Genomic DNA, 12226 nt, shown 5'->3' with positions numbered 1-12226 from the left:
ATAAAGTAAGTGTTTTTTAAGGACTTTTTTGCTGGAACATTTTTTCACTTTTGTATTTGCTGCTGCGGACTGTTCCCTGTAGAGTTCCTTCTGCATTTTTGTCCCAACATGATAACTATGGACAAGGTAGAGTGTCTCTAAAGCTGCTATGATATTTCAGCATAATTATGGTGTATGCGCTTTTTTGTCATTTTGCCTGATTTGGACCTTCTCTTAGTATTCCCCATCACAGTAATGGAAGTCTACTAGCTACTGTATGTAATGCAGACAGCTGATCTACCCTGCGCTGCCAACATCCTCTGTAAACAAGAGACTTTTATCAGCGTTTCCCTGTCATTTTGCTGCTGCACACAGATTCGTCCTCCTACCTCATCTCCCTACCCACAGAGGTTTACCAACCACTGGACAGTGCCCTACAGCCAGTGCCTGGGCGGAGGAGGAGCTCCCCAGGACACCCTTCTATTTAAAACAAAAGAGAGAGAATGACAGAGGGTGCTGTGCCATGTAATGAGTACCTAATGCTGGAACACAGCCAAGTGCAGGGACTTTAAAAGAAAGGACTAAACAAGACATCCCTCCCTGTCTCCAAAGGATACTACACCACTCAGTTACCATGGGTATGTAGCTACTTATCCCAGCCCCCTAAGCCTGTAATGTCACTAATAACGGACATTATAGCCATATAATTGACAGTAATGTATATTTAATAGTACAGCAATCAACCACAGATGGAACATAGCTTTTATTTTGTATTTAGGCAATGAAGTAGATTTTTTTTGTATTGTTTGTTTGTTTTTTCAGTTTAATTGTAACCATTGAGCCTTACTGCCACATTTGATAATTGCTAGCATGTCGGTGTATAACTAGTGATGCTAGTTGCTTGAACTTTTGTGATCTTCCTGCCCGGTTACCAATAAGACAGTTCAGTGAATAAGCTGTATGTAATAATTTAAAATTATAGTTCTATTATTTCATTTCACATGTGTATTATCAGCCTTAACTGGACTGACACTAACATTTAACTCCTAAAATGAAGAAATACATGTACACCTGTGACCAATATATAGTGACATCACTTACACAGCTGCTCCTATAGGTGAATATACAAGATACTGCTCCCAAGCATGACTATACTGTATATGACATCTGCATAGGTCTGTGTACCTGTGCTTGTGTATCTTTTGTTAGTGACCTTTATTATGTCTTGATTGGCAGTTTTTGGATCACTGGCAATTTTCTCAAACCCCAGCATGCTGTTTTTTTTTACCTAAGTAGTTATTTTTCATAGATCTCCTTACAATTGTCTTTAAAAGGCTAAAAAATAATTACTATCTCTGAGCCTGCCCTAGTATTCTCATTTTATAGACCAACCCTTCATATGTCGCATAGTATCAAATGCCATTGAAAAACACCTGCAGCCTTACCTAGGTTCAGTCTATTACTGACCTTCTCGTAGAAGCCGATCAGATTAGTCTGACTTATAAAAATATTTTTTTAATTGAACCACCTTAGGATAGCACCTAACAGCACCTTTTTGAGTTTGCACAGTTAGTCACTACCTATGACTTACCCCCCTCCTCTTTCTTTTTATATCTTCAAGTAAGACACTGTATTAATGAAGCCCCCCTGTCCACCACTATATGGGATGCCTCCTTATTTGCTCTATTGAACGGGAAATTCCGGGGCCTACGTCCCCTGTATGATTTCCTTGGCAACTTTTCTGATTTCAAGAAACCCGCTGCCTTGCTAATGTGGGAGACCTTGCTAGGGAAACAATTTACGGCCGAAGAATGGCTCTCAGCTTATAAACGGTCATTACGAGCAGTTATCCCGGCCGCTCACCGAGAAAATGTAATTAAGGTACGACTGCACTGGTATTATACCCCGCAGAAGCTGCATTCGCTTTTTCCTGCGAGCTCCCCACTTTGCTGGCGGGGTTGTGGACAGACGGGCTCCCTACTACACATACTATGGGAATGTACACACCTTACCTTATTTTGGTCCGAAGCTTCCAAACTATTAACGACAATTACAGGTCTAACCCTCCCACTAAATCCAGCTCAGGCCTTATTACATTTAGAATTAGATCATATTCCCCCGTAAATTCGGCCCATTGTGTCTAAGATCCTAACTATCGCTAGAGTAGTAATCACCCGTCATTGGAAAGACACTGCTACCCCATCCATAGGGGAAGTAATCGGGGATACACGCCTCTGCTACACCTTGGAACGCCTCATATCATTCACCAGGAATACTTCGAAGAAGTTTCAGTCCATCTGGACGCTGTGGGAGAACTGTATACACTTTAGAGATGGCACATAACAACTATAACTTACTCTTCCTATCTTTGCATACCTTTCTCCTTACTCTCTCGACCTGACCATATCTGTCATCTTTATACTCTTACGGGTTCCATGCCTGGCCCTATGCCTTGTATTTGGCAGCTATGCAAGGTTAAATATATGCAGATTCCATACCACTGTTACGTTAGGCCTGCTAATTTGGCCTGGTTATTGTGTTCCCCTCCCCCTCCATCACCACCATCCTATTTCATTGATGATCCTGGGACAACAGGAAAGCTTGAAGTGTACTATATTTCTTGCTTATGGCTAATGGACTCTAACCTGAATAGACGGATATTGTTGCGAAGTACACTCTTCACATTCAACAATAAGTGATGGTCTGAATGTCTACTACACATGTTAGACCTTTCCCCTCTCCCCCCTTCCTTACCCTTCCTCCCCCCCACCCACCCTCCACCCCTTTGTTTATATATTATCTAATGTATCATTTCCTTCCCTACGTTTTAAACCAAATGTATGTTAAAAATTTCTTGTGTGAAAAATCTTAATAAAACTTATTGAAACATTAGGATAGCACCTAGAAAACCTTCAAACTTGTTACCCACAAGAGACGGTAAACTTACAGGCCTGTAGTGTCTATCATCACTTTTTGACCCCTTTTTGAACAGTAGTACCACCTTTGTCATGTACCAGTCTTGTGGAACAATTCCTGTGGTTATAGAATTTTTAAATGTAAGGATTAAGGGTCTGTCTAGCACTGTACTTGATTCCTGCACAACCTGGGGGATGTATACCCTCTGGATCCTATGATTTGTCCGTTTTAGTATTTGTACCCCACATTATATTTGCATCCTTATTCTTCTCCCAAAAATCGGGGGGCTATAAAAAATGACAATTCAGCAAAGTTCTCTCTTTTTTGTTGCTTTTTCCTCCACATTTCACCATACAGTATAAATAGTGTTATTTTTGTTCTGACGATCAATACAAATGTCATAATTGCAAAAATATAGTTTCTTTTATTTTAGTAATCGTACAATAAAAAATGTTTTCTGACAAATGAAATTTTTGCCTCACTGCATTCCAAGTACCTAAACTTTTCTACTTTCCCTCACTGCAGCCCTACTTGCTCTCTACATGACGTAGCCTTATAGATGTACAGGCATGGTAGACCTGGGATTCTTTGTCAAATCACTTAGATGCTATGGTCACTTGTGACTGTGGCATCTAAGGGGTTAAACGACCAGAAATGTGGTTATTTCTGATCCTGCAGTTCTAGCAGGGTCCAGGCTTTTGAATGTAGTTTAATACAGTTGCAGCTCAGCTCTTCAGTGGCAGGGGCAGGACAATGCTACAGCTTCTGGATGGCTGAGAGGGCCTGCAATGTCACGTCTCCACACGTGGAGGTGGCCACAAACTGGGGGAAAAGAGCAGAGGAATGTGGGCGGCAGCGCTGGAGCCAGGGAGGTAAGTGGATGTAATTGTTTTCACTCACCCCCTCCCTAGGCATTGCTAAAAAAAAGAAAAAGGGTCACTTTAAATGGGTAAGGAAAACTCTGTAAATTTTATTATGCCTAGTGCTGGGCCACATGGCTCAGTTGTTAATACTCTGTATCTAAACATATTTTTTAGATAAGGCAGATATACAGAAAATCATAACAAAATATATATTTGGTTGATAAATTGAGTCAAATTTGACAATTTAGTTGCAAGAGATATTGCCTGGTAACTAATGACTTTTTGAAGGGGTTATTAAGGATTAGAAAAACATAGCTAACTTCTTCTATTAAGGGCACCACTCTTGTCCTCAGTTTCTTAGTGGCATGGCAGTTCCGTTCTATTGAATTAAATGAAGCTATGTTGTAATACCAAAACACAACCTGAGGTCAAGAGTAGCGCTGTTTTTTTCTTTTGCTGTATGGGGTTGTAATGGGTTGTATGACTAGGAAGTCTGCCTCTATAAACATCTCCAGATAAGTACAGAATTGCAAATGTACTGAGCATGGATAAGCAACACAATACTAAGCATTAAGCCAAGCTACCATAGAACCCATATTCTCAGACATCTTCTTTAGAGTCATTGTTATCATTAGCACATCATTAGGTGGCACTTGTATATTTTATATTCACTTCTTATCTTCATTAGGTTATGGAGGTTGTTGAAAGTGCACACGCCGGGAAAATATAAATGATGTATCGGGCACCATGAATGCTCTGCTCTATGTGCACTGTATAGAGCTTCTGTTCTCATGTGTATTACCTATTATTATGTAATACTCTATAGTAAAAAAAGGAAAATTGATGGACCCATTATAGGTCAGGCGAGGTAGCAAATAAATCCTACTAGAACCTATAAAAGCGTAAAGCATGACTCCAGTGTAAATGAATCATGTTACAAGTATACTCGTAGAACTATCGGAAAGGACAGCAGGCTCTGTACTTCAGCTCTTTCTATCCAATCAACTCTGCAGAAGTGGAGAACATTAATGGGTGGTAAAATATTTCCATCTGCACTATAACAATTCAGTCACAGAAAAATACAAAACCAAAAAAGATTATATAACTAACGTGCACATTAATGCTTTTGTAAACTCTATGGACTTACAATAAGGAAACAATCATCTAAAGAGCTATAGATAATAAAATAAGAGATCAGAGCAGCACGTCAGCTGATTCTTGGAAATAGAGAACCTGGCATCCAGTTTTCTTGATGTTCGCTAATATGTACATTAACTGATGCGGCAAAATGAAGCTTATTATATTTGCTAATTTTAAAGTCATATTTTATTGCCATTAGTTACAGAACAAAGATTACAGAAACTATCAGCCGTTACGCACAGAAACAAATTTGCAATTGGCTTTAACTGTATTTACTGTGCGCACTTGAACTCAAAGTGCACTTGATAGCTCCTCTAAGAGATAACACTTTGTTGATATCCTGTGTACCAAGCAAGGCAATTTAACACAGAGTACCTAGTTCCATGGATTATAAAACTGACCAGAGAGCATATTTCGAAATGGAATGGTTTTCTTCTTATGGGTACAAACACACACACCGTATACGCAGCAAATACGCAGCAGATCTGCAGGTGCAGATTTGATGCTGTGTTCAGTTACTTAGATCTAATCTGCTGCGTATTTGCTGCGTATCGCAGCAGTAAATACGCTGCGTATACGGTGTGTGTGTTTATACCCTATAGATGTTTAGCAATCTGGATGAAGAAGACCTTGTCATATACTATATGCTAAAAAACTAAGGAATCATTTCTGCATCAAAAGTAAATGTCAGATTTATAAATATTTCTTTCATTTCTTCTTAAATGTTAAATGGGTTTATCCAGGATTAGAAAGAACGACGCTCCTTTTATTTAGCAAAAAGAGCCCCACACCTGTCTCCAGGTTGTTTGTGGTGTTAGAGAGCACTCTGCTCAGCTCTTTTTCACTTTAGTGGAACTGAGCTGCAAAACCACACCCTAACCCTAAAGAGTGGTTCCTGGGAGGAAGCAGCCAAATGTTTCTAAGCCTGGATAACCCCTTTAATAAAACATTTCTTAAGAAGCAAGGTAGTTAACATACACAAGGCTGTGTGAACATCACATTTACCCTGTTTGCGCTACAAAAACATATCCACTTTCTTCCAGAGACAGGCCCACTCTTGTCTCCAGCTTGGGCGGGGTTTTGCTGCTCAGTTCCATTGAAGTGAATGGAGCCTAATTGCAAACCGCACCTGAACTGGAGACAAGAGTCGTGTTGTCTCTGGAAGAAAGTGGCCATGTTTTTGTAGCACTGGATAACCCCTTTAATATATTGCGAACCTGTCAAAAAAGTCTACCAATACATTAAATGTATTTAAGTTGAGTGAACCAAATGACTAGTCACTTAGTAGTCTGTTTTTTGAACATATAGGCTCATTTTTCAGGACTATGCTTTTTAGTCCAACAAAATATATACAATCAGAAAATGGACCAAACATAGTCACTAGTTGACTACATTTAACATTAAACTTAATGGGCAAGCTGTCAGCCCGCCACATTATATATGAACAACCTATTTAACAGATTCCAGATGTATATTAACAAGTATACAGTTAAAATGTGATGTGCACTCCTGACTGACCACAGCCATACTAATGGTTTATCATTGAGCAAGACATAGCTGACCATGTTGTAAAGTTAAACTGGTCATATATATTAGACATGCCTCAGCTGAACCCACCAATTTCTAGGGAAACAGCCAACCACCTCATGCTGGGTTTATACTGCTTTTTCATCTGTTTTATGCAAAAAAAACAGAAACAAAAAACAAACGGATGTATTTTTGTGTGACTGCAAAAATACAGTGAACACCCAGCCTCACCCATATGGAAGTCTCCAATTCTTATTTGACTGCAGATGTTGGTGAAGAGAAGGATTGGGCATTTGATGTATTTCAACTACCCAATCTTTTTGTTCTCAGAGATATGAGCTGCTGCCAGAAGAGTCTGACAACAGCTTTCTCATCTCTTAATGCATATAGACACTGAACAGTCCTTTGAACTCTGTAAGGCACTGTTTTCACCCACTGTACCCCCTCTACTAAAGAATATCAGCATAATAAGACGTGATGAAGATGTGATGAAACTGAGAAAGAAAACCCCTTTGTGTGTCTCTGTAAATAACTGAGGACACCCAATTGTCCAGTATGGACCTAAACAATTCCATTAAATCCCACAAAGAGGGCATAATGATTTGCTGTAGACATCATATCACAAATGCGTCACGTTTATCTTCCCAACCATACCTTTTACCTGTGAGGTTTTTTTTATTGCTGTGGATCAGGAGTTAAGGATAAAAGCTTCTGTAATCTCAAACTGCTCCTAAGTGTTTCCTGGTAAGGCTGTTCCTATCTGAACTTGGTCCACAGCCATTTTATTTTATTGTCATTTCTATTTCTGGTTCATCTTTGCTCACCACCTCTCAGATAGATGCTGCCGGGGATGGTGGCTGAGGAACCTGCAGGCGAATGCCACTTGTCACTTTTTAATAAGTCTGAAGAAAAGTACATTGAAACTGGTAAAGAAATAGGGACATAACTAGAAATTCAATAACTTCATACTGAGCTTTAGTATGGAGGCACAAGCTAGTATTATCTTTAGGTTATCTAGTGTAAATTTACATGGTCTATTAGCTGGATCACTTTACACCAAAACTTTGGCACATTTTTAACACACGGTAAAGCAGATAGACTTTTTTTTTTACCCAGGAAAGTCCATCAACCCACCATTTGAAAGAAAGAAAGAAAGAAAGAAAGAAAGAAAGAAAGAAAGAAAGAAAGAAAGAAAGAAAGAAAGAAAGAAAATGATGACATTTCAGCAACTAATCTCAGATAAAGAGAAAAATAATGTAACAATCAAATATTGTTCGTACTATCTACTGGTACTATAGTGCGCACATATCCCACAGCAATGAGCAAAGACTGTATCTGCTTGCACCAGGCTCACAATATGATTTGCATATGTGAGACATAATTTCAGTATTTCCATGTAGATGATGAACTGTATAGGCCCTGTTCACATCTGCATTATGGCTTCCATTCCAGTGCATTCGGAAAGTATTCAGACCCAAATGTTATACTGCAGCCTTGTGCAAAAAAAAAGAAAAAGGAAAAATAACTAGTTTTCTCCCATTTGCACTCAATAAACCAAACTGAATTTTAGAATTTTTTGGAAATGTATCACATAGGAAAAACTCAAATTTTGCATTGACATTCAGTCCAGTATTCAGTCTGTTGCTATAACACTTGATATTTAGCGCTGGGGGCTTTCCCATTTCTCTTGATAATCTCCGAGATGTTTCTACACATTGATTGGAGTCACCTGTGGTAAATTCAGTTGATTGGACAGGATTGTGAACAGTGTTGGACTGGCCCACCCGAGGACTGGAGAATCCTCCAGTGGGCCCCAAGCTTTAGAACCTGCACTAACACTGACTGACATGTCATTTCTCACTGGTTCTTCATTGGTGAGCCCCTAGGATCATTTCCTCTGGTGGGCCCCAGACACCACAGTCCAACACTAATTGTGAAAGACACAGCCCGGTCTATATAAGGTCTCACAGCTGACATGTGCATATCAGAGCAAAAGCCAAGCCATGAGGAGGAAAGAACTGCCTGTAGAGTTCAGAGACAGGAGGGTGGGGAGGGAGGAGACTTTTGGAACAACCAGGACTCCTGGAGATATCCGTCACAATAAACAGTAGGCAAATGAAACCTACACCAAAACCAAAAGATGCCCATCCTCCTTACCAGCACATGCATTGCTTCTGCGAGTGGAAGAAGGACAGCAAAATGCGTTGGTGGGTGTAAAGAAGGAGCACCTTTCATTTGATTTCCGGGGTATATATGTTTTTATGGGATATTTGGATATATTCTTTATGATCTGCAAAAAAAATTATATATATTATTTAATACATTGGTCATTGATCATTATTCTATCAGGGTCTTTCTAAGTCTTTTACTTGGAGTAAAACCCTGGAGTATACCAGGGGATTTTCTACAATTGTTTTAATGGAGCTATCTAGAGTGACTGTAATAAACAGTATATAATGATCTATGTATTATTTTGCTCTATACCAGATCATAGGCCATGTAGGACACATTACTTAAGTGCTTATATTTCGAAGTAATAAAGCATCAGCTGTGTTTGTTTCTTGAACAGGAACTTAAAATGAATTTTCTAGCATTTATTGAATAATTGACAATAAATAGAGTATTTGAGTTCCTAAGGGCAATTTTTCACTGGTTTCACTGGTAGTATAATATATAAGGTACCACAAGAAGAAGATGACTCATTTGGCTTTTTGCTCTACTGTGTATGTTGGTGGTGGCACTGGCTAATGTCATGTGTTATTAACTATTGCGTGACCAGAGATAAAGATTATTGTTGGTCCCCAGAACAAAAGCAAATTGCTAAAAACTTTTATATTGCTAAATAACCATATGAGGTATAGATACACTGATAATAGATATATTTGATAGCTATATAATTGAGCAATAGGTGTGTTTGTTTGTTGATTTGTTTGTTTCAATACATCCCTAAGGAAGCCCTATTAGGGTATGTGCACACTACTTATTCCGAGCGGAGAACTTCAAGCAGATTCCGTGCGCGCTCCTGCTTGAAGTTCCTCCTGTCCCATAGGCTCCATTCTATGTTCAGGCAGATTCCACCATCCGCCCAAAGAACTGACATGTCAATTTTGAAAATGTAAGTACTGTATATATTGCAATCACTTACATTAGACCTTAGTGTCCTTCTTTTTGTTTACTGCTTTTATTTTTGCTTTGGTAACAATCACATTCAATGCGGATATTTAAAAATAATGAATTTCCTTTTTCTTTCCTAAACAGGGAGGGGCGAAAAATCAGTAAGTTTCTTTACTGCAATATATCTATTTTATATTCAAATGTTTTCTTTACTGTTTACTCTGCATTCACATTGTCAGCCATACATAAACAATTAGACCTGCCATGGTTCTATATTTACCGTGGCTATAGAAGTATTAAAATAAAAGAAAGTATGAAGCTACTTCACGGCCAGGATACTAATAAAAAGTTTGTCTCTAAATAGATAACAATTTCATTATAGATATTATGGGGAGTGCAAATAATCAAATCAATAAAAATAGAAAGAAACCAGAACTCTTATAAATCTATAGCCATAGCCATCTATTTTATTTCAGTATTGTTACATAGTGAGGAGGCCATGTTCACACAACGTATGTTTTGTGTACATCACAGCCGTTATTGCAATTTGCAACAACGACCATAATTTACACAAAACATCCATTGTATTGTGAATGAATGGAATTCCGTCCAGAGTGTATACACATAGGTGGAGATTTATTAAACATGGTGTAAAGTGAAACTGGCTCAGTTGCCCCTAGCAACCAATTAGATTCCACCTTTCATTCCTCACAGACTATGTGGAAAATGAAAGGTGGAATCTGATTGGTTGCTAGGGGCAACTGAGCCAGTTTCACTTTACACCATGCTAGATAAATCTCCCCCATAGTATACACTCCGGCCGTGATTCTATCTGGCTGCACGGAAAACTGACATGTCAATTTTCAGCAACTACTATTCAATGACAGAGAACCTGTCAGTTCACACAATGGAGTGTGAGGCTCTGGCCGCACGCTCCATTGTGTGCAGCGGAGAATTCGGATGCGGGCACACACAGGTGCATCCGCATCCAAATTCATCAGAAATGAAGATCATCTGGCCGGTACTGCAGTACAGGCCGGGATGATCTTCTCTGACCCCAGCCGGTGCCTTATTCACACATCAGTATATTTTTTCAGATTATATTTTGAGTCCGCAATATTTTGTCTGCAATCCGCTAACATTTGTCTGTAATGCATCCATAGTATCATCTTTATCGTCCGTATTTTTTTGTGAAGCCATAAAAGTACTTGCAAAAAAGGTGGAATAGTCAAAATGATGACACTAGCTAGAATTTCGAAACCATATATTTGGCGGACATTACCTCCATAATTTCAGCAAAAAACATAGATCCCAAAGAATTCTGTTGGAAAATTAGATTGAATGTGACTTAAAATAGTCAGTAAAACAACTCTTTTTTTTTTTTTTACCTTTAGGCGCCAGGATGCTTTGGCTACCCTCTAAGTATATTCTTTATTGTCATCAATGAGTTCTGTGAACGGTTCTCCTACTATGGAATGCGAGGTAAGGTCTACAAATATGTTACTTTTTCTTCCAGTATAAATTCTCAGCCAAAATAAAAGCGGTAAGAAATCTCTGCTCACCTGATAACAGATTACGACACAGTATAAAAAGATCTTATCTCCTTATCTTTTCTTTGTAGCCGTGTTAGTTTTGTACTTCAAATACTTCATACAATGGGACGACAACCTCTCTACTGTGGTTTATCACACCTTTGTGGCTGTGTGTTACCTGACTCCAATCCTTGGGGCTATCATTGCAGACTCTTGGCTGGGAAAATTCAAGTAAGTCATTCTGTTGTTTGATGTGTGAAATGTCTTATGGCTGACATAGATACAGGCTACATCCTTCACTTACAAAATAAGTCACTAACTAAACATTAGTATACAACAGCTATAAGATTCCAAGGAGCTTGTCCAGAATAACAGTCAAACTTTTCTAGTAAAAAATTATATATATATATATATATATATATATATATATATATATATATATATATATATATACCCCTAGGATAGTGAATTTTCAAGAGCCTGGTCTCCTCCAATTTGTAAGCTCAAGTTTAGTAAAACACACATATGAACATAGCTAAACTGTGTGTGCCATGTTGTATAAAGTGCCATAATATGATTGTGTTATTTGCTTTTGTCCACCCAGATAGTTATTGCAATTTACATAATACACAGTGAGGTTATGTTCAATCAATGATACAATGGCCCATGTTAAACAATTTGTGTGAAAGAAAAACTGGTGTAATTTGTGCACAGCAACCAATCAGAGCTCAGCTTTTATTTTAGCAGAGCTGTGATTGACAGTTTTTGTTTTTACACAAATTGATAAATCTGAGCCAATGTATTTTAAGGGCTCAAAAATACACTTGCTTTACAAGCAAAATAATCCTTAAATTTTAGCTCAATATTTTTTTTGGCTTTTTTTGTTGCATTTCTGGCATCTTATGCAACTTGGGCCCTTGCTTGCCATTTCCATTTTTTTATTGATTCTATGTGCAAACAAAGGTGCTAAAATCACGCGAATAACACATAACACTGGTCAATAGCCTATATTACATCCAAAATAAGTACCATACACAAAAACTGTAAGTGAACTGTCCAGTGTTTATGGGAAATTAAACAGACACTAAAAACTTGGGTGTTTTATCTTTCACTATGTAACACCTAGCCACAAAAACAGTGAAAAAAACCTACCAA

At 38.4% G+C, this 12226-nt stretch overlaps 1 protein-coding gene across 1 annotated transcript in view; it reads left to right on the top strand.

Annotated features, from left to right (window-relative positions):
* Positions 1–487: 487 nt before the first annotated feature.
* Positions 488–12226, top strand: part of SLC15A1 (solute carrier family 15 member 1) — a 29722-nt gene continuing 17983 nt past the window's right edge. Inside the window, exons 1-4 of the mRNA XM_069970698.1 lie at positions 488–617; positions 9684–9700; positions 10934–11021; positions 11161–11302. Coding sequence (XP_069826799.1) covers positions 614–617; positions 9684–9700; positions 10934–11021; positions 11161–11302 — 251 coding nt within the window. The 5' untranslated portion in view covers positions 488–613. The remainder of the gene's footprint in view (positions 618–9683; positions 9701–10933; positions 11022–11160; positions 11303–12226) is intronic.

This window comes from Dendropsophus ebraccatus, chromosome 5 (assembly GCF_027789765.1).
Source record: "Dendropsophus ebraccatus isolate aDenEbr1 chromosome 5, aDenEbr1.pat, whole genome shotgun sequence".
Taxonomy (NCBI): Eukaryota; Metazoa; Chordata; class Amphibia; order Anura; family Hylidae; genus Dendropsophus; species Dendropsophus ebraccatus.
The sequence above is the reverse complement of the archived record's forward strand: the minus strand, read 5'-3'. Positions and strand labels throughout refer to the sequence as shown.